This window comes from Rhodnius prolixus, unplaced genomic scaffold (genome assembly GCF_049639745.1).
Source record: "Rhodnius prolixus isolate KJV_2025 unplaced genomic scaffold, Rpr scaffold_5, whole genome shotgun sequence".
Taxonomy (NCBI): Eukaryota; Metazoa; Arthropoda; class Insecta; order Hemiptera; family Reduviidae; genus Rhodnius; species Rhodnius prolixus.
This window is the reverse complement of record NW_027411624.1, coordinates 35,849,609-35,873,205: the sequence shown is the minus strand read 5'-3', so window position 1 is coordinate 35,873,205 and position 23,597 is coordinate 35,849,609. Positions and strand designations below refer to the sequence as shown.

General features: G+C 31.2%; 1 protein-coding gene across 1 annotated transcript in view; it reads left to right on the top strand.

Moving 5' to 3' along the window:
• The first annotated feature begins 1,694 nt into the window (after positions 1-1,694).
• The window catches only part of LOC141458745 (uncharacterized), a 32,401-nt gene continuing 10,498 nt past the window's right edge, over positions 1,695-23,597 (top strand). The window contains exons 1-3 of the mRNA XM_074137120.1: positions 1,695-1,847; positions 4,299-4,508; positions 4,956-5,095. Coding sequence (XP_073993221.1) covers positions 4,956-5,095 — 140 coding nt within the window. The 5' untranslated portion in view covers positions 1,695-1,847; positions 4,299-4,508. The remainder of the gene's footprint in view (positions 1,848-4,298; positions 4,509-4,955; positions 5,096-23,597) is intronic.

The window sequence follows — 23,597 nt, the reverse complement described above, 5'->3', positions numbered from 1 at the left end:
TGTTTTTATTCAGTATTACTCACCCGTAAACTTAATTTTAATAATAATATTAAACATTCTAGTTATAATAAAAACACAAAACCATACCCTATCAACAAGAAATAGGATATAAGACGTCATTCAAATCTCGAAAGTACACAAACCATGATACTAAGCCATTACGCATGCGCCAATAAAAACGAACTTTTCTATCCGACCAAATAAAAATTCCAATTTACTTTCAACTCCAGACTCATTTTATTAACAATAATGATTCACAAATTTATCTTAGTTTTATTTAAATTAAAAAAAAATTCGACAGGTAATATAACTGATTTATACTTCCGAAGGATTTAAGAAATTTGAATAGGTTACAGTTCTACATATATTACGCAAAAACGGAAGAACATGTTAATTTCCCGCCAGAATGTTTGAATTTCAAACTATAAATTATAAAAAATCATTATTAAAACATTAGTGTTAATGTAATATATACATTACAAATATTGCATTACATTGTACAAACAAATAACACCAAAATAACTTAATGATTTCATTAATTCTAGAATTCGATTTTCATTAATCTTAGGGGCGTTTTGTACTATTCTGATAATTTAGTGAAAACTATTCTGATTCAAGAATGTTGGATCTAATTAGAGTAACAAAAGAGCTGGTATTTTAATTTTTGTTTGTTAGTGAAATATTTCAAAAACTCAGATGTAGGAAAAAGAACTATTGTGTAATATACAGAAAAACCGCCCTCTTCCGAATTATGAAATTGCGTATTCAAATCTATAAATAAATCTAATTATTTCAGTCAGTCAAAATGAATTCAGCTCTGGAAAAGTATAGCTTTCGGTAAATGATATCGGCGAGGGTCCAACACTTTTTGTTGAATTTCGCAACCCAAGGGGAATGGATATAAAAACTATAATGACTTAAAAACAATACATTACTTTAACTACTTAATAAGCAATTCAAAGTTAGTAATTAACTATTAATTCTATTGCTTAATTTCATCCCAAAATTGTCTTTTTATTATTCCAATCACCAAACAACTTTATATACATATTTAACATATTTTCCTGTTAATTTCGTTTACTCTGACTTATACACTACAATTTGCACTATAGGTATTAACCACATAAAACCAAAGTTTTTTTTAGTTGAAGTTCATCTGGTTGATGAACCAGATTCTGTTGAAGGGAATTCCGAGACTGAACAAAGGAAAAGAAGCTTGTTTATATAAGCACATTTACCTTATTTTGCCTGATTAAAATATATGTACATCGTCACTATTGTTATGCAATTTCAGAGTAAAGAGGATGTAATTATGTATGTTAACATGCAAATAGTTCCTTTTTTTTCACTGTCCATCACCGAACAGTTTGCTGTGAAAACCTCCCAGGAAGAGAAAATCTAAGGGCATCATAATCATTCCACATTGGAATCCAGAATACGCTAAATCACTGAGCTAATCCCTTCCGTAAATCATACTAAATAATATAAAATACCTCTTTTTAATGGCAAATAAGGTGGTTGAAGTTTGAAGTCAAATTACAAAGCAATTCAGAACAAATACAGGAAAAATTGGTAAACACAATGAATGTCTGCACTGACCTACAAAATAAATGCACGCTCCTGCCATCTAGCGATTGAATGATTAGTTTCTTGATTCTACCGCTAGATGTCAGGTAAAGGCAGTTTTTATTTTCTTCTTAAAGCATCGAAATGTAAGGTTTGTTATTGTGTATGGAGTATTTAGCCAGTTTATAGTTTATGTGAATATCTATTTCTAAAGTCTTAGCAAACTGTTTACCTAATTTGTAAGTTTATGGATTCATTTATCGTAAATGGAGCTTCATTAGGTTAGTTTTTTTCTTACACAATTCTAAAAACCAAAACTCTTCTATAAACTGAAACAAAAAAAAAAGAAATTTTCAAAAACTGTACCAGCAACTAAGGATCCATTCTCTGATCATTAGTTAATTATTTGATTAAATGCCGCATTTATGCTAAATAAAATGGTTTTACTGAAGGAGTACGTAATAGTTTAAATTACCTTTGAATTGAATCTTTAAAAAAAATATCGAAAATGCTTATCACCTTTTATTGATAACTTAGCTATTTTATTTATTAAAATGTTAACAGAATAATTTTAAAATTAGGACAGTCATTTATTTAGTAACAAGTACCTGTTTCCGTTAAATTTTGCTTGTGAAGAGAAAAAAAGAAAAGAAAATAATAGTGTAGTAAACCATGTCATTTACATTCGCGACCATGCATGAACTCTTAACAAAAGAGAAATCGTCAACTTATGCGTTGTTCATTTTGGGTAATATGTTCCGTTTTAGCTATATTCATTTCATCTTATTCATTGTCTCTTTTATCGCTTCAAATGATGAATTGGATGAAAGAAAGTAATATTTCATCTTTTTACGGAATTCTTTGTTACATTTACACCTTATTCGTTTTTTTTTTCTACTTACTTTATAAACCATATAGTCTGTTCAACTTACCCACCTACCTTGAGATTTTCCAGCTTGAAATAACCTACGAGTTTCTTTAATGTTTCTATTACATAAGTCTCCCCCGAGTAGTCTAAAACCTTTTCCCATTTGTCCTGCAAAAAGGGACTGAGACTAAATAAAATGCGACATCACAGAACAATTTTTCATTTTTTTGCTGCAATTTTTTTGAACTAGAGAACAGGGTGACCATATTTTTGGTTATTTGGGTTCACTAAATCTATATTGCAAATATCTACTTTTTATTGGAAACAACTATTTTTATGTTTATAGTTACATTGAGGTGTAAAGAGAAACATTTAACGTTTGTGTTTTTAGGAGAGGTGGGTAAGATCCCTTAAGAAGTTGCTAATCCACTTAGCCCCTAACGGGCGTTCTTAACAATTTAGCCGCAGTCATTCTTAAATCATATTGTTTTACATTATTGTTGTTTTTAAAAAATTAAATAAGTATACGGCTTTTGAGACACGGCACGGCACCCTTTTATTTTACATTTAATCGCAATTGTTTTATGTTTGGCGTAAAATTTACTCCAAACAACATTCATTGCGTGATAATTAAGCCAATCAATTCTTTATGAACATGCCATCTAATTATATTACGTTTACCCGTAGTAATCGATAAGTACATGTAAAAATAATTATTTATAGAGTCCATTTAGTGAACTTTAAACAAAATTTACTTTATTCGTACTAGAATTTATTTTGAAAATTTCTTATTTTTATGTAATATAGCAAATGACCTAATTAATTTATAAATAACAGATGCTCAGCTAATAAAATTCTAAAAATTAAGATTCTTTCTGCGAATGTATTGAGTAGATTATAAAATTTAATTTGTATAATCATTCGAACTAAATATGCTTTCGGAGAAGAATTTCATGAAAGCTTCAGGGTAGCTCTTTTGTTCAGAGTGATATCAGTATAAGTTTATTTTCAGAGATTTATAAATCGTACACTTTATTTCTTAAAGTAAGTTTAAATGATTATATATTTTATAATAACAGCTTGATTGAGTATTTAAATTAAGTTAAACTGATAAGTCACCATTGGCTTGGTCCGACCTTACTGCACGTCAAAGTTACTTTTTCCCACTTCTAGTAAGAGGTAGTATTTTGTGTTTTTGTTTTTAAGGATGTTTTTCGAAGACCGTTGCATAAGTAATAAATCTGATTTATACTCTCACTGGATTATTTTATTTTTTATAAACGGTAAATATTATTCAAATGTTAAGTTGCCTTCAAAAAAGAGGTTGAGGCGTTTGATAGCTCCTCTGTAGTCATTCTTAAATAATAAGTTTTACATTATTATTGTTTTTTAAAAATTAAATAACTATACGGTCTTTGAGATACAGCACGGCACCCTTTTATACTACGAGATTTAATCGCAATTGTTTTATGTTTGGCGTAAAATTTATTCAAACAACATTCAGAGGTAAATGTTATTTTCTTTTATTTTAACAGAAAACAAACCGTGGACCCTTTAACATTTGAAATTATTGGTTTACTTTTATATAGATTCTTCTATTAGCTGAAAGAGCAGTAAACTAATTAAAAAAAAATCTTTTTAAAAAGCAAAAACCCTAAATTAAACTCATTCAATTCGTTTTTACATTTCCACTTTTTATTATTCTTCTAGAAATCATTTGAACATTTAATAAATTTGTATATAATGGTGGGTAAAAAAAAAATTTTTATTAAAGATTAAACATAGTAATACCAACTAAATTATAATTTAACTGCTATTCGAATTTAAAATGCGCGTTAATAAAATTATACTATTTTGACAACAGTAGGGGAACATAAAGGCAGTGACTGGAACTCCATACCATATTCAAGGCGCCATTTTCTGCTAAGTGGATTTCTGTGTAACTAGCGAAGCCTTGTTTTAGCTGCTGTGTGGAAACGCCATCAACCTGTTATTTTAATTTTAAGAAAGGTCAAATACAAGCGTTGATCTGGATTTGTTCGAAGGAATATTAGACACCATTAGATTGAAAAATGTGAGTACTATTTTTATTGTAAATAGGTGTATATGACTTCGTGCATGTTGTTGCTCTGATCAATATTTTATAATTACACATCATGGCCGACGACTCTTTTCATGTAGAGAGCAGTCTCATTTAACAGTTGGAGATTAAAGCAAAGTAACTTTTTTTTGACGTTATAATAGTTTAAACCACATTGTAGAATTTTGAGTGAACCATAGTGGGAAATTTTATTCGCCTTAAATCAATAAAAGTGAATTTTTCAATTACAATCGATATAGACTTATCTTTTACTTGTCACTTGACAGCTAATTTAGATTAATCATGTTAATTGTTCAACCTACTTACGTGTAGATTAGCTAAAAATGTCTTTTCAGTACCAGGTACAAACTTTAAGGAAATACTGGATCATCTAACAGTAATGCCATTTCATATTGATCGTTTACAATGCTTAATTTATAGATGCCACGAGGTAGGCGACATCGTAGTATTTCCAGATCGTATTCTCCTAAATCAAGATCAAGATCTAGGACACCACATCAGGTTGCGAAAAGGAGATATAAAGAATCTTACGATAGCCCTTACTACAAGAATTCCTATAGGTTTGTAGATTTTTGTACATCTTGACAAAGTATGTTCCTTATGTATTCATAATGACGTAATTAAGTAAAAAAGGCAACAAAATGTAAGAATCTACGGCAGTAAGATGTTACATTTTGTTTTATATGTTCAATGTAGCTTATTTTAATGCCACAAACCCATCAAATTTTATCTCTGAATATAATTAACCTAACAAAGAGTGCCATAACGTAGATTGTTTTAAAGATTTCTGGTTATTTCTCCTAGGCTGGTTATTCCTCTATGAAATAATTGATTTCTCAACCTCAATTTTGCTTGAAAATTGAAATTATCATAGATAATTAAGAAATGTATTGGAATGTTGTCACATCCTTCTAGTTCATAAATTTCAGTTAATACACATTAGGAGTGGGTTCATTCCATGTTAAATATTTTAGGTCTTATTCATTCCAGATCTTATTATAGGTGCTTTTACGTGTCTAGAATTAATATTAATGTGTTCAATGAAGTATCGAATTCGTTAATATAGTTATTATTTTTGAAAACGGACGATGATATAATTTTTAAAAAACTTTAATGGGAAAGGATTATTTAATACATTCTAGTGAATAAAAGTTACATTTATTTGCATAATTTTACCAATTGTGTTGAAGCAGGTCGAAAAAGAAAAGCAAGAAACCCAGTATCTTTGTATTCTTTTCTTCTGTTCAAATTTGTTTTAATACTTAGAAATTATAATTTGATAAAATTGAACTAATCACTTAATTTTAAATTGTTGGTGATGACCACGTTATGTAGTTTTGACATTTAGTTTTCTGCTAAGTGAAAAGATTTAACATTAAAATAATGGAGTCCTAAATTTGATTGTTCATACTCGTTCACTTTGGATTGATAGTTGGATTTCTCAAAAATGGCAGATACATAAAATATTTTTGGATTAACAGAAACGAGAGTCAAGTTCTCGATTTTCTTTCATAATTTTTGTATGTTTTATGCTATTAACAGTATTTTTTCCGAAAGATAATAAGCGATTATTTAATTGGTTCCTTCTGTGTTCAGGTAGTGTCGTAGAAACTGATGCTTAGAACATTTTGTTTTTTAAAGAGTTGTAGTGGCGTTAGCATTTGCTCTTCCACAAGTTGTAAATTCATCAGCTGTGTTCTAAAGAAAGCATTTAGAAGAGTTTATTTCCCTTGAATTTTTTTTTTTTTTTCTGCAACCATTTGATGATCAACCTTTATACAACTGTCTTACCGGACAGTTTTAATTAGTGCACAGATTATTTAAGTTGAAAATGTTTTTATAAATAACAAAAAATCTAAATGTGGTAACGAAATATTGCTAGAGGCTTTTAAGAAAAGGCATCATTGGAGCAGGAGTTGTTGGAGAGGAGCTAACTTAAGGCTTTTGTCCTAAGAGAATATTGACCAATTCGTTAGGACATCAGTGACACTTGGATGGGGCGAGATTTTGTTGGTCTCTTTGGGATATCTTTGAAGATTAAAAGATTTGATCAGTGCCAGGTGTGATGTATGTAACATCTATAATGGTAGTGCCATAATTTAATTTAGAAAAATTCTTTTGAGAACTCCAAATTTGCATTACATTGTCATAATTCTATTGAAATTCTCTACGAAGGATTTTCTAAATTTATTAAAACTAATGAATTGTTTTTTTTAAATTTTTAATTTATTTATTTGTAAAGAATGCATTTTTTGGTTAATAGAAATTATGCAACCAACATTTTGCAATTTGTATCTTTTAATATAGTGGTTAGATTCTAGAAATTTGTAGTTTTAGTTACTATATTGAAAAATATTTTAATAAATTCAAGTTTTATTTTATTAAATTATCATTTATAGAATTATTTATGTTTTCGATTTTATTTTAAATAATAAGTAGATAATTTAGAGCTAAAATAATCTTAATCTATTTGATTAATACATCATTGTTCTTGGATCCTTTTTTTAAACAATATCAGTTGATATGTTCTGTCTAGTCGTTGCCTTTAAGTGCCTTGGAATGCCGATTATCCCAATTTTAAGTTTTCGGACGTAGGAAAATTAGATTATGTTCCTCTAGTTTGTTTATTCGTGGGAAGTTTGGATGTGGTTTTTTGTTCATTATCTGAATTGTAGTATTTGGTGTAAAAAAATCCTTTTAATATTTCCTCTCCAACTGTACCACATTATGTGTTAATGCAATTCGTCCTTGCAATGAATATATGCATTATGTAACAGACCTTAAATTACATAAAAAAAAATGTGATGTGTTGAGAATGTAACTATTCTGATCTAATTGAAATATTTAAATTAGTGAAAAGAATGGTATTGGAAAATGGTAAACTTCGCATTCTTAAAATATGTTTTTTAAGTGATTCATTTTTTAATTTTTTTAACCAGATAAAGCAAATTAAATATTATTCATGATTTTCAAGGTTATCCTACTACTTAGAGTGCCATTGTTCGTTGGGTAATACCTTCTAAAGTTTCTTCAGTCACTTCTTACTTTATTTCTTCTGATCTTAGAATCTTCTGACATCTCCAACTATCACTACTAATTCCCTTAGGTCTTGCTTTTCTCTTCGTTTTTCCATTTTGAGCGAATTCTTCCTTCATTCTATTGCTTCAGCAAGACTCTTAGAATTTCATTGTTTCAACTCTTACGCTTAAGCATTCCCACTATAACTTCTGTTCTCCGTACCTGTCCACTCCTGATTAGATCATAACAATTCATTACTACTCTGTCTCATGTAACCAAACATCTTTCTGAAGATTTTTCTATTCTAGGTTCCCAAGAAACAACTAGCCATTTTTTATTTTAGATAACGACTCGCAACAATTTTCTTTTTACCCTGAATTTATCAAATAAAGTCTAAATTAAGTTAATTTAGCACTTTTTGAACTACATATTTTCGGATATTATGTAGATAAGAACGACATTTCTGGTAGGTCTTGGTTGTCTCAATAATTTTGTGAAATGTAATATTTTGTGAACAATACTGTAATATTACATTTAAAGTATAATTTGAAGTAAGTTTTTCAAGTGAACATTTTGAATCGCTGTACGAACAAGTCGTTTAAGTGTTTCGATTCCTATTTTTGTGTTATTTATTTTTAATTTCGTAAAACTTGGAATTGGTATAAAATTAATTGCAAAAGTTACTTTACTGACCTAATTTTACTCCTTTACAACTCTTGAATGTTATTTTCCAAGTCTATGATACACTTATTTGGATTTTTGTTGTTGTTGTTGTAAGATTTGTGTTTTTCTATTAATTCTCACTTAACATTTTGATAGAATACAGGGGATTGGTTATTCTCTAAATGTAAAGGACTTGGATGGGGAAGGGAATGTTAAATATTCCTGACGCAGTTAGTGAAGCATCTGAGAAAGGGAACTTACCCGGTTTTATATTTGGATCTAGTTTATTGTTTACTAAAACCCCTCTACTACAATTCTCAAAATTACATGTATCTTCTGTTCTCATTCAGTTTCTTAAGAAAAAAAATTGTAGATTCAAAGAATTAGTAGCTAGCAAGAGAAGAGTAATATCATTTCTTTAGGTATTTGAAGCAATAGGAGAAATGTTTTTTTTTAAATAACTTTATTTATTCCACATTTTAAGCAAGTTTGTGACGGCCACTTCGATTACTTCAACAGAAGGTCTACTTTGCAATATGAAATTAAGCTAATAATATTATGAAATTCATCAACTTTAGTTGTGCCTGATAGATAGTTAAAATGATAACATATTTACGTTCATTAGCGCTTCTTTCTAATCAGGATTTATACTTTGCATTTTTTTTTTTTGTTTGTTTAGTACTGATCGCGCAATAAGATTGTTAATTTTGAATCACTTGCCAGATAAACATTGGATAACCTTAATCAAATAGCAGTGGATCACGGCGTTAGTTATATTAACTCTGAGAGCGTTGCGCTTATCGCGATATAGTTCGTGATAGTTAACAATTTTCCTGACATGTTCGGTTTGTTCTTGTTGGGCATGTCCGATAATGGTTAGATGGTCAGTTAAGGAAGCAAGATAAAATAATGTGCAACATTGCAAAATTTGGAGAGTACCACCTCTGGTGGATAGAACTAATAGTCACTTAGTTTGTTTCTGCCGAAATCTTTGCCTAATATGTGATCCATATAGATGAAAATATCGCAGAAAAACCAGATCCCGCCCGTGACAGATATCTTAGCCTTAGCCTGTCGCCGACGCGGTAGATTTTTTGTGTGTGCCGTCTTGTTCTCAATACTTATCTTGTAGTGAAAATATAATTGTAATTATATATAGTAAGTAGAAGATATTTTATTTCAGTTCTAGCTTTTTTATTTTATTTTATGATTTTATTTCCTTATTTGCGGAGTACCCAAAATTAATCATTTTAGCGTGACAGTTAATCCATTATATGCATCATTTGTTTTTGTTCAAGAATTATTTGATTGTGGTGCCATAGTAACTAATCAGTGATAGTCATTAACTTAAATAAAAACAATATGATTTCTTATTTTTACAATTATATACCTAAATTAACCTAAAAGTAACATCATTTTCCTCTCCAATATAATTTTTCATTATGTAGTCAATTATCACACAAAACAGAAACAAAATATTTCATTTTCATTCAAGAAATGGCTATTTTCGATGCATTATATCAATAATTTTTTTTTTTTTTTCTCCTCCCATAAACGGTCAAATCAAATCAGAAGTCATTGAAAACTATATTTGTTATTCACATTTTTCATCGTCATGTTTTTAAACAGTGATTTTTTGAAATTTAGTTACAGAAATTTAAAACGATCTTACAGAAAGTGAGTTTATTTCATCTTTAAATTATTTTATTGTTTTGGTTACTGCTATTTTGTCTATATTATTATATTTTAAGTGAATTAAACCAAGGTCTCCTGCCCCTCATTGATATATAACCTTGAGTGAATAAATATTGCAAGTAGTTTTTTTTTTGAATTTTTAAAGGGAGATTAAAAATTATTATGTACAGCACGAAGTACTCTTTCTAAATTATTGTTTAGATTAATAACAATTATTTATTAATTTTTTTATTGCTTTTAAACGCAGTTTCGTTCGATAATAAAACGTATTCATTGTTGATTGTGGCTCAGTTCCAGAAATTCCTAACTGTTCCACAAGTCAGTTGTTGGTTTAATTTTTTGTTATCTTCGTTTTCATATTAAGTTTCATTGTATTATAATTATTAAAGTTTAATTTAGTTTAGCATTTACTTTTGTTATTCTTTCTTATCGCCATTAAAAGTATTTATTCTCGTTCAAATGTAAGAAACATGGCCGGGGATGTGTTAAAACTTTATTTACACGTTTATGTCTCTCTATGTCTGAGCCTACTTTACGGTGTACATATTGTTTTTAAGGTGTATTGAATGCAAAATAGTTTTTTTTTCAGCGCGTAGCCCATGATTGTACGAAAATTTTAAACAAAAAGCTGACGCAGTTAGCTGACATTTGTTCCTTTTAGTTACGCTTCTCTTGTTTTACCTTTCATTAGTTTTCCACCAAAGACATTTAATTTTGAAATCCGATCATAAGATGGTCTTTCTCGAATCTTACAGTTTCTTTTTAAACTTATTTATTTGTTTAATAAACTTATTTATTGATTTTGCTATTTCGCAACAAGTTATGCAATTTATTTTGGGAAATTGTTTGCTCTTGTGTAAATTAACGATTTTAGAGTTCATTGTTTAAGGATGGGTTGAGAACAATGGAAAATAGGGGGAGATCTTCATGTCGGTTTAAGAACAGTGTGATTTAGACAATGTTTTGCAGTCTTTTTCCTCTCGGAAGTTTACAGTTCATTGCAGAACATGCATTTTCAAAAAAAATTAGGGCATTATTTTTCATTGTCGAGAAATTCTTTACTATTTCCTTATTAATTAAAAAAAAATCCTATAACGAAAGTTACCAGCCATATCTTTTTTATTTTTATTTGATTACCACTTTGATGTCTTGATTTTTTTTTTAAATTGTTGAATTATATTTATTTATATGATACAAGTCCAGTCTTGGCTTCGAATATAACCTTGAAAGTATTTATTTTCGTTCAGAACATGGTCGAGGATGTGTTAAAACTTTATTTACAGGTCTGTTGCTCTCTATGTCTGAGCCTACTTTATCAATTATTTTTCTAGTTTTACTATGTATGATAGTTAATTCATTCTTTTAAGCATTCCTTGTTCTCTGCTCTTCGTGTGCATATTATAATACAATGTAATAATGTGTTAAAACTTCATTTAATTAAGAAGGTGTTAATTTACTTCTAGAATTAATTTTTGTATACTCTAATTTTGACGTACTAGATCTTTTGCTCAGTCGTATATATCTAATCTTATAATTTTACACCTCCTCCAAACATAATATAAATATACTAAAAAATATCCTAGCTTAAAAATAAATTATGAGTACATTAATCTGGTCTTTAATGTGTGTTGGATATATTTAGAAAATTTTCAGTCAAAATACAAAAATTATATATGAATGTGACGAAAGAAAAACTTGGCTTATATACGTATATAAATATATATATATATGAGTATAATTAAAATTGAGGGACATTTAGACTAGACATCGACTTTTTAAACTACAATTAGTTACAATTATGAATAAAAAACATTTTTTCTTCAATTAGACTAGATTGAGTGGGTGTAAAGTTGGTTACCCTCTGATCAAATAGGTCTGAGACCTCCAGTATCTTGAGTTATTAAGGGCATGCTTGAAGTTAACTGGGTTCTTGGTTGGAACTTGGAATATTTGATGCTTTTTTAATGCGGTAATTTATATTTATAAAAGTACTTGCATTGTTCGCCATCATCTTAACTGGTCAAGTCCCTTTGAGGGGAAAAAAATAAGTAAAACAACATTTCGTCTGAATTCTCTATAATCCAGAAATCCAGAGATATTTTAGACTTTAGCAAAAACCAAAATAAGTGGATAAAAAAATTTGCTTCGTAGTACCTGGGGTATATTTAGGAATGGCTTTCCCCCTCATGCTTCAGTTTGATTTTACAGCAATTAATCCATTTAAAAAATAAATTTCCTTCATTTGTTAACCTTCAAATAATAAGTGCATGTAGGGCAAGTAAAATTAAATCTCTCACGTCTGTAGATGGAGTAGAATGTAGTGTGAACGTTAGCTTAACAGTCAATCTAGTTACAACTCCCAGCATTTTAAATTCTTTAAAATTTCGAAACCTGCTTTAAAATCACTAATTTTTGTTGAGATATTTTTATTGTGATTTGCAAAAAAATTAAATTCTTACAGCTTTTAGGGTTTTCTTGAATTTGGAATACCAAAAAAAAGAGAGGAAGTTATTTTTGGTATTTTAGAGGGCAATTTACACTTATGTAGGCTATTAAACAAAAAATGCGCAATCACAAAAGTCAATAATTCCACTTCAATATTCGATAAAATTTGACCCGAACGCATGAAGAAAAATGAAATTGAAATCAACCGCAAATAATTAAATACGGGGAGGGATATAAATAAGAAATTTAATGCTGTTGATAAGATAATATTTAAAGACAAAATTGATAATGGCGGCGTAAAAAACAATTTACTTTCTTATCAATTTAGAATCCTTTTATTTTGGGTTGACATTTTTTTTTTCTTATTATGTCTTGTCAGCTCAAACGGCTCAAAAAAGTAGCTCATATTTTTTTTCCATTTTATCTTTCTGCTTCTCTTTGAAATTGGATTTTTAGCAACTACCATAAACTAAGGAAGCTCAATTCCAGGATTTAGGCTCTCCTACATAAAATAGACAATGTTTTGTTTTTTGTGGTGTGCGTAAGAGAGATTGTGCTCTTTAGATAACAGTTTTTTAACCCATTAATTTCGTCAGGTAAACACAGTGTTTTTTTAAAGTTATAGCTGAGTGTTTAATAAATTTGTTGCAATATTTTTATGTAAGTTTTGTTAATTAGGATGGTTAAAAATAAAAAATAATGCAAATCCAATTTAATAATAATAAAATCATGAGGTTTTATTATATTTTCTGTTGTTTTATCAGGTAAAATATTAATTTTTCTTACAAACTACTGGGTATTTTGATACCACCTTTGTTTTTTAAGATTCATTGGGCATGAAAAAGTGATTTTCAAATCTCCCTCTCTTTCTTACACATACATACATTCTGACCAATCATCACATTCATTACAAACAACACTGTTCTTCGTATTTTCTGTAAATTGACAGCCATCCAGATGTATGGTGAATTTTACATTGCAATCGTACTTTTATTTTAACTTTTAGGGAGTCTATGGGAGCTGCAACAATGCGACTTCAGTAAAAGCAATTTCTTAGTATTTTAAATAATTAAAAGATGGTGTATTTAGTGAGGAGGAATGCTATGAATTCAAATCATGTGTCTCTATAAGATTTCAGTAGAACTGCAAAGCTAGCAATATTAGGTTTTAATTAAAATTAAAGATCTCAGTGAGCATGTGTAGCAGAGAATCGTATTTCATTTATTATTATTACTATTATTATTTTTAATGATTTAAGGCGCGTCAACATCTAAGGTTATTGGCGCCCTGAGCTTCTTTCAGTGCACTGCTGGCCTCCGAACAGTGTTCTCTCGTTACAGACAACACTGTCCATCACCGGACAGTGAGCTGAAAGAAGCTCCTAGGAAGAGAATACCTAAGGGTCAGCAGCTGGATTCGAACCCGGGACCTCCGCGTGGGAGGCCAGTACGCTAACCACATAGCTAATCCCTTCCCTGTTATTATTATTATTATTTTTACTTTCTATTATTACGAGTGGGGAATATCTCTGACCTATTAATATAATAAATATCACATATTGAGAAAATTATTTACTATACCTGTAACTTTTACTGTTCTGGACTTCTACCAAAAGCCAGAGATCCAGATCCCAGCGCTTGTACATTTTCTAGTTTTCTCTTTTCTCTCATTTTCATTTTATAGTTTCCTTTCAGGCACCAGCCATTTTTTTCGAGATTATCCTACACACCTTGGCTGATACTTTATCTTCTCGGCCAAAGCTTTTGGGGCTATTGTCATAATAAAGAAATGCCCTACTTCTTATTTAAAACAAAAAAACTAGTAGATTTCTTGGGTATGACAGTGTTGTTGGGTCTTTGTTCATCCAACGGTTCTGACCATAAGTTTTTGGGCCAAAAAATGATCTTGGAATTGAGGCGCCACGGTAGCCGAGCGGTTAGAGGCGAGACCTGCGAAGCTAATGAGTATTGTGGTACTGTGATTCGATTCTCGGTATCTATGCCTTGGTTTTTATTTAATGGTTAATAGAAGAAATTTTGCAGTAAACTATGTTTGCTAGTCGCCTCCGTCCGCGACACCTAATTGGTAGTTGGACGTTAAGCCTTGCCTGAAAAAAATAGACGATTACTTTCTTTTTTACTTTGATCCTGGAATTGCCAGATTATCCATTTTTTGAGGGATTAACTCCTCATATATTTTTTTTTTATCTTGATTTACTAATCACTGAAAAATTAATATAATGATTGTTTTGTAGTTCCCTTTTAAGTCATTTCATATTAATACATGCCTCATCTAGGTATAACCTGTATTATGATATTAACCCTCTGCCCACAAGGTAAATCATCGTTCACTTTTTCACAAGGTGGGGTCGGATCCGACCCTGTACATTTTTTTATTTCGCCTGCTTCTCATTTTGCTTTTTTAAAGTAAATATCAACTAATAATGATTAATGTTAGTTTGTGTATATAGTTTGTGGTTCCTATATACCAATATTTAGTATTCTATTTTTCACATCTCATTTCTATTTCTTTATTTGTACAACAAACTAAGGTGCCAATCATTTCGTCTGGTATAAAGTTTCCCAAGGCAAAGAGAATAATTTCCCACCTTAAAAAAAAGCTCTCTGGCTTCACCCTTTGGCCCTGGAAGATGTGTAAAAAAAGCTCTCTGGCTTCACCCTTTGGCCCTGGAAGATGTGTAAAAAAAGCTCTCTGGCTTCACCCTTTGGCCCTGGAAGATGTGTAAAAAAAGCTCTCTGGCTTCACCCTTTGGCCCTGGAAGATGTGTAAAAAAAGCTCTCTGGCTTCACCCTTTGGCCCTGGAAGATGTGTAAAAAAAGCTCTCTGGCTTCACCCTTTGGCCCTGGAAGATGTGTAAAAAAAGCTCTCTGGCTTCACCCTTTGGCCCTGGAAGATGTGTAAAAAAAGCTCTCTGGCTTCACCCTTTGGCCCTGGAAGATGTGTAAAAAAAGCTCTCTGGCTTCACCCTTTGGCCCTGGAAGATGTGTAAAAAAAGCTCTCTGGCTTCACCCTTTGGCCCTGGAAGATGTGTAAAAAAAGCTCTCTGGCTTCACCCTTTGGCCCTGGAAGATGTGTAAAAAAAGCTCTCTGGCTTCACCCTTTGGCCCTGGAAGATGTGTAAAAAAAGCTCTCTGGCTTCACCCTTTGGCCCTGGAAGATGTGTAAAAAAAGCTCTCTGGCTTCACCCTTTGGCCCTGGAAGATGTGTAAAAATATTTCTTTTAGGATTTTTGGAAAATTTTGGGAGTTTTGTCAGACCATGTAATTTCCAAATTCTTTCCTAAAATAAAATTTCTTTTCTCTCTATCTTCGTCGTCACAACTATAACTTACGTCCTCACCTCCTAAATCGAAAACATCGTCCTGATTATCAACATTTGATAAAAGGCCATCCTCTCTTCCTCAGAACATGTATCTTTTACAGATTCGCCTTCAGATTCAGTCTTATGTCCTAAAAACTCCGCCCTTACTTCATCCTCCATGAAAAAAATAAATTTTTTTACTCATTTTGATGGACCAAAAAACAATGGAAACTTGTATTTAAAAAAAATTTTCGCACTTTATAAACAAGGTGGGTTCCTATCCGCCCCCAAGAGACAAACTTTTGTAAAAAATGATATTAGAACTCAGTTAAAAGAATACTAAAATCATATCCTGCCTACAGAACGTGTTTATCGATATTGAGAGAAAGGATACCTGAGTACATTTTGGTGTCAAAACGGTATCACCTGCGTAGTTCACAGAAATGTAAGAGCTTGGTCGTATCCGACCCCAGCCTTGTGGGCAGAAGGTTAATAATAATAAATCTGTTGAGTGGAAGTGATTCACTGAATAAATTTTAAGGCTTCTGGGTACAAGAGAGTTTTGGGAGTCTTTGAATTTGATTTAACGATAAGTAATTTTACTTGATCCTATGTTTATATACTCGACAACCAGTGAGATCATCCATCTTTGATATTAGTTCAGTGTTAAGAGCGGCTAGGCGACGAGTTTGTAACTCTTAATACCGAAGGTCTTAACGTTCAAGGTTCCCTTGGCGTGTAAATCTCTCGCTAGGAGATTGGTTTACCCCGTTTACCTCCCTATATGGTAACTAGGTTGACCATATGCGTCCTCACATCTCTTTTATATTATTATTCTTTTTACTTCATATTTTCTCTTTTTCACTTCTCTCTCTGTCTCCCATTCCTTCTGGCGTCTATTTGTTTCAAGTGTGTGTGTGTGTGTGTGTGTGTGTGTCTATGTGTGTGAAAGAATATAATTCACTTTCGTTATCCTCCATCTCCCACTCCTCTAAAATATCAACTTGTTATATATCTCCCTGGAGGCTGCTTCAGCCAGCCAGTAGAGTGTCAGTAATAATGTGCCTTTAAGTGGAGGAGTGTCTATGATGGCGCAGTCACTTCCTTTATCGTAGTGACGCCATGGTGCGGACTGATAACTTGAGCGATTATGACACGGCTTTCACCTTCACCCAACTGTACCAATGTCTTCTTCGTCCTCTTTTATCCACATTCTCTGTTGTATAAAATTTTGTTTTTCGTTTACAAGTTAATTTAATTTTTGTCAAATTTGTTTTTTGTTTTTTCGCATTTATTTAAATTGATTTGTTTTAGTGTTGTGTGATTAATTTTAATTTATAGTTAAAGAAAAATTAATATGCAATTACCGTATTATAATTACTGGTGTCAACAACATGTAACACCATATCTTCAGCATGACGGTTTCATCAGATAAAGAGAACAATTCCGCTGAAGTGTATGTTAAGGCATAATTTAATTTTTATTACATTTTTTAAGCCTAAATATTAGTATAAATATTTAATTTCAATTCTCCATTCTCCCCGTTTAATATTGAATGTATTATCTCACATTCTAGTTTATTACTTGTATCAGGTCACATTTTCTCGTATCTCTTACCACCTATCTCTTAACTAAAGTTCCTAATGCGGAATTTCAAGACAGACTATTCAGTTTTTGAAACGTACATCACATCGAAAATACTAGAGCTGTGATTCTTGAATCTGTTTTTTCCCCTTTAACAGTTGAGGGGGGGTATAATGGGCCTCTGACCCCGTTTTTTCAGAATAAGTAATTCTTAAACACATCCAATGTCTCATAAAACTTATCGAGAAATATCTTTTTTTACCTAATAGAGAGCCTACCAAATAATCCAAACCATAAAGTATAGATAAAAAACTTCTAACTTCAATTGATTCTCTTAATTTTTACAATAAAAAGATTTCTCTGAACAGTAATAACGTGTTAAACGTCTTGTAAAAGTTGTAACGAATTCAGTGATTCGTATCCACCACAGCCATCGAAGGAATATTTAGTATTTTCTTTGTATAATATTATATTTTTAGTTATACATAATAAATACACAGTGATCTGAAGTAAAAATTATTATTTTTAAATAACTACTTATTCGTATATTTAACTGTGAATTTATAAGAGACTAAATTAAAAATTTGTTACCATTTCTGTGTAGCTATTTATTTCTTGTTTTAATCTATTAATCGGAATCAAACTCATATATTTTCTTGGCCTTGTACTGCCAATCTGATAAACAAAGTACACCTGGTATATTAGCTTAACTAAAAATAACCTTATTAATAATTAACACCATATGTATTTCTCTTTTTCTCTTTAAAATAAAGATAGCATCGATAAATCTGTGGTAGGATAAGTTAATAAATTTAATACTATATTTATATAAAAATATAATAACTGCAACACCGAATTAAAAAAAATACATAAAAATATGTCTGCTTTAAAATTTCAAGTTGTTAAAGAATATTAAATTCTTACTACGCAATATGAGTCCACAAATAATACAGCATACATTCCAAAGAGACTAACATCCAATATCACGGTTTTAGCCGCGTTTAAATTGGGGTATTTAGGGATTTTTTTAAAAAAAATAGTCATTTAAAGTTCAGTTTAGCAAAAGGAGTGTTATTTGTTTTTTTTTGATGTTACCAAATGAGATTAAATCATAACATAACAAAATGAAATTAATAATTTATTCAGTTCTTGGAGGATTCTTTTTTTTTTTGTTCTCGAAATTGGCGTATTTATCTCGAAACTAAAAATGTATATTAATATCTCGATTTAGAATTTGTTTTTTGTTTTAACATGGGGGCGCCTATGTTTCGTTTTCTCTTTTGAAGTTGTTCTCCTTACATAATGAGCTATTTCTGGTTGTAGTTACCTTAGTATTGTGAAAATAAATTGCATGATTTAAAGAAAACCTGGAGATTTTCGTATGTGGATGTAGTGTATGGAGGGTTCACAGTAGCTGTGATCTCGAAAGATTATCTAGATCAGGAGTTCTCAACCTTTTTTATGCACAGATCCCTTTTTTTTTTTTAGAATTATCAGTTTTTAAACCATTTAATACGTACGTACAGCTTAAACTAGAATTTATTTTTTTGTGCCTGTTATAACGAATTGGACGTTTTTCCTGACAAAAAAAATATATTACTTTAGATGCTTCTTTTTTTTTTCAATTAGAGTCAGAACTTGAGGTTTTCTTAACTTCAAACTTCTGTTCGCGAGAAAAATTTACTACAAGAAAAGCAAATACTGCTTGTGAGTTCTTCCTATCTTATGCATTAATGCAAGTAAAGCACTGTAAAATTTTAAAAGTAAATTGCAGTTATGTTACAGTTTAGAAACCATGCATTGCAGCGCTATTAAACTTTACTTATGTCATACATGTTTTTTTGTATGTAATTGAAGAGCTTGGTGCAAAAAGGAGTTATCTACATTTTTTCAGAAAATGTGTTTAGTGGCGCCCCCTACTGTATGTTCAATTCTACATCTTTTGGTGCATAAACGAGTCTTTATGCAGACTCATTTATTATTACTTATATTACTCATTCTCTAACTTACGTTAGATTTGGAGCAAAAATGAGTTTTCTACTGCAGATAACTTTCTTTTGCTCCAAACAGAAAAGATGACGCAATCAATCAAACAAAAATTTTATTATTATTTTATTTTTTTTTTTTTTTTTTTTTTTTTTTTTTGGCGCATCAACAGCTGAGGTCATTAGCGCCCGGAGCTTTTTCCAGTGCACTGCCGGCCTCCGGACAGTGTTCTCTCGTTACAGACAACACTGTCCATCACCGGGTGATGTGACAACACTATCCATTTTCAGGGTGTTGCGTTTCATGGACCCCCAAAGGGACTGTAATCTTAGGTTAGAACCTTTGTTCTTGTGAACCTTAGGTTAGAACCTCTGATCTTGTGAACCTTAGGTTAGAACCTCTGATCTTGTGAACCTTAGGTTAGAATCTAGATGCATTCTAAGACCTACCAAAATATTGATAAATCATTGCACACTTAGGTGAATATTTTTTCCCTCCCTCTCGGTTCATTTAGACCAGTGGTTCCCAAAGTGGTCCCTACTGATCCCCAGGGGGACCCGGTATCCATTCAGTGGGTCCGTGGAAAATTAAAATTGATTTGGGGGTCCCTGAACAAACGTCACGTGGGTCCGCGCAAGGTTCAATATAAAATAATAAAACTGTGATCCATTTTTATTATTATGGAAATTAGAAACTAACAAGGTGACCAATTAAATTTAATCAAAACTTAAAGCGTAGTATCTCCGTTTGTTGCAAAACATTTTCTGTAAATACAAAACTTGGGAAGAGGAGAACGTTCTCAGTTTCCAAATCTTTCAAAATTGTAAAATAGAGATGAAGATTAGCTTACTCACTGTCGGAACACTTAACGGCTCTTCATGCAGACCTGAACCAAAGATTACTCGTGGGGATTTGCGGTAGCTACTCACAAACATTGAGCCGGATATAAATACACTCATAACATCTCATTACGTTCATCCAAATTATTAATTTTTTAAAATTTTATTTTTAACAAAAGTCATAATTTCAATAAATACTTCTTCAACAAAATGTTTTTTTAAATTTGTAATTTTTGGACTATGCATTTATGTAGCTTTTTCAATTGGAGGTCCATGGGCAAGTTTTGACTATAAAAAAAGGGTCCATGGGCAAGTTTTGACTATAAAAAGGGGTCCATGAGCCAAAAAAGTTTGGGAACCACTGATTTAGACCTTCCGAACAATGCGCTAAGAGATACGAGGTTTTAATATGCAAACTACCAAATTACACAAGTTAAAAAAAACAAAACCATAAATATGTAAAATAGGGAATCATTTTAATAATATAAATTGTCGTGAATTAGTAGGACAACAACAACATGAAGACAAAAGGGGCTACAATTTAGTTGTGCCTTTCAAAACTCGACCGTCACCAAAGTCCCACTATAGAGCTGTATTATGTAAGTGGTTATCCTACTACTCGTACTACCATTGCTACTATCTTTGGTCGACCATTATACTGTTGTTTGTTTGTTTGTTGTGACAGGAAAATAGCAACAATATTTCATGTTATAGTTTGTGCTATGCTGTGATTTTTGTTATATGTTGCACATATAAAGATCTTAATTTTTTTTGGTTTTAACCTCGGTTGTTGAAGCGACATTCTGGCATTTTTATTCTCCCCTCAACGTATAAAGATATTCATTCTGGTTCAAATTTGTATTTATTGAAATGTTATTTTACTGTGACTTCATTTTCAACTAAAATATATCATGCCGCCTCTGTAAGTTATTTTTTTTTAAATTAATTTTGAACTATTTTTCTTTAAAAAAATTAATTAGATACTTCTTGAGAGGACCCCAAATAATACCGAAATACGTAAAACTAATTCTATTCTCACTTTTTGGGCAGGAAATGGTTATTTTATTATTCGGGAATATAGTTTTAACTAACATAATAAATATGGGCTCAATAAGTTATGAAGTTATACTTGGGCTTTTCACTACAATTATCACTTTTCTTAAAAAACTAAAGCTCCTTTGCAATTTTCTAGTTTATTTATTAAATTTTCTTTTATCTCCAATGGGATTAATCGAAACAATATTTCTCGTTATCTACTATGCCACCAACCACATGGTAGAGTAAAAATAATTGCGGAACAGTTTAATCCTACCACAATTCCTTGCATGTGACGTAAAAACTAGCATTTTCATTTTTTATAGAATAATAATAAAACATTGGTACAAATGGGGGACATCAGGACTCTTTACGTCAGTTGAACGCTATTCTTAGAACCTCTCTTAAAGTAAAGTATTTTGGAGAAATGATTCAATAAAAGGAAATTTATGGGTCTGCATGCACGTATAGATCCACAAATATAATTATCAATTCAAACTCCTGTTACAAAGGAGTTTTAAGTTCATGATTACTTTATAAACTTTGTTAGACTATAAGATCTTAATTTTAATTTTTTTTTTTTTTTAAATAATTAAAAATTGCGTACATATTTTTCTCTTCAAAATTATTAATTAATTTGCAAAATTCTTCTTTAGGATTATTATATTTATTTATATGGAGTGGGATTCTGAAACTTTATATTTATTTATATGGAGTGGGATTCTGAAACTTTCATAGACTGGGCAGGTGATAAACAGGTGAATTAATGTTTCCGGCTCATTCTACTGGATTACACATTAAACAATGATCTTTGGGTTTGATTCACAAAATATAATTATCTTTTTCTAATTAATCTAAAATTAAAAACTAAAATTCTGAAAGTTTGGGTAACCTTATTTGTTCAATAAAAGTTGTAAATTATTCTACATAAAAGAGTTGAATTAATTTGATCTTAACTTATTATTTTTTCTAATAATTGACTATTTATATATGTGATATTATTGGTTAACAGTATCTTGAATAGCTGCTGCACATTACATTTAATCAGATTTAATTGAAATTAATTGGACCGTTAAAGAAAAGGGTTCATTGTTCCTCTCTTTGATATATTTATTATTGTTCTGCATTCATTCAAACTGAACTGATATAATTTAATTGGTCTAGATTAAATTAAATTACTGAAATGCTAAATATAGTCTTTTATCTTTGGTCTGTAAAGGTCCATCAGAAGAGTACATTTTTAGTCTTAACTATTTGATATTCAGTTTAACTGTATTGTAAAATTGGAAATTAATTTTTTTTTTGTCAACAGTGGCCAGCAAAAGCTTTCCGAAAAATATTTTTGTGAAGAAGAGTGGCTGTAGATAGGAGTAGTGCAGGTTTTATGGTTATAATGGGATTTTAGTAATCGATAATGAATTATTTCTATAACGAGGGTGATATTTTGAGATCTTGGGTAGTTAAGAGTACGAGGGTCGTTTGAAAAGTCCGTGCAAAAATAAAAACTACTTAATTTTTTGGGGTAAACCTTTTTTATTTTTCAACATAGTCTCCTTTTAGGCTTATACACTTCGTCCAACGCTGCTCTAGTTTGTTGATCCCTTCCGAATAATAGGATTTGTCCAAGCTCTGAAAAATAGCCATTCGTTTCTGCAATCACCTCCTCGTTTGAATAAAATCTTTTTCCGCCAGCCATTTCTTCATATTGGGGAACAAATAGTAGTCCGAGGGAGCCAAGTCTGGAGAATAGGGGGTGATGTGAAACGAGTTGGAACCCTATTTCCATTAATTTTGCGACCATAACTGCTGAGGTGCGTTGTCGTGATGGAAAAGGACTTTTTTGTGGGCCAATCGTGGGCGTTTTTCTTGCAGCTCGGTTTTCAAACGGTCCAATAACGATGAATAATATGCACCTGTAATAGTTTTACCCTTTTCCAGATAGTCGATGAGGATTATTCCTTGCGAATCCCAAAAGACAGTCGCCATAATCTTTCCGGCCGAAGGAACGGTCTTCGCCTTTTTTGGCGCAGATTCCCCCTTGGTAACCATTGTTTAGATTGTTCTTTGGTCTCAGGAGTGTAGTGATGTATCCATGTTTCATCCACAGTAACGAAACGACGCTTAAAGTCCTGCGGATTCTTCTGGAACAGCTGCAAACCGTCCTTGCAACACTTCACACGATTTGGTTTTTGGTCAAGCGTGAGCAATCGCGGCACCCATCTTGCGGATAGCTTTGTCATGTCCAAATGTTGATGCAAAATATTATGTACCCGTTCATTCGAGATGCCCACAGCACTAGCAATCTCACGCACCTTCACTCTTCTGTCATCCATCACCATATCATGGATTTTATCAATGATTTCTGGAGTAGTAACCTGAACAGGGCGTCCAGAACGTTCAGCGTCACTTGTGCCCATATGGCCACTCCGAAAATTTTGAAACCACTTATAAACTGTTCTAATCGAAGGTGCAGAGT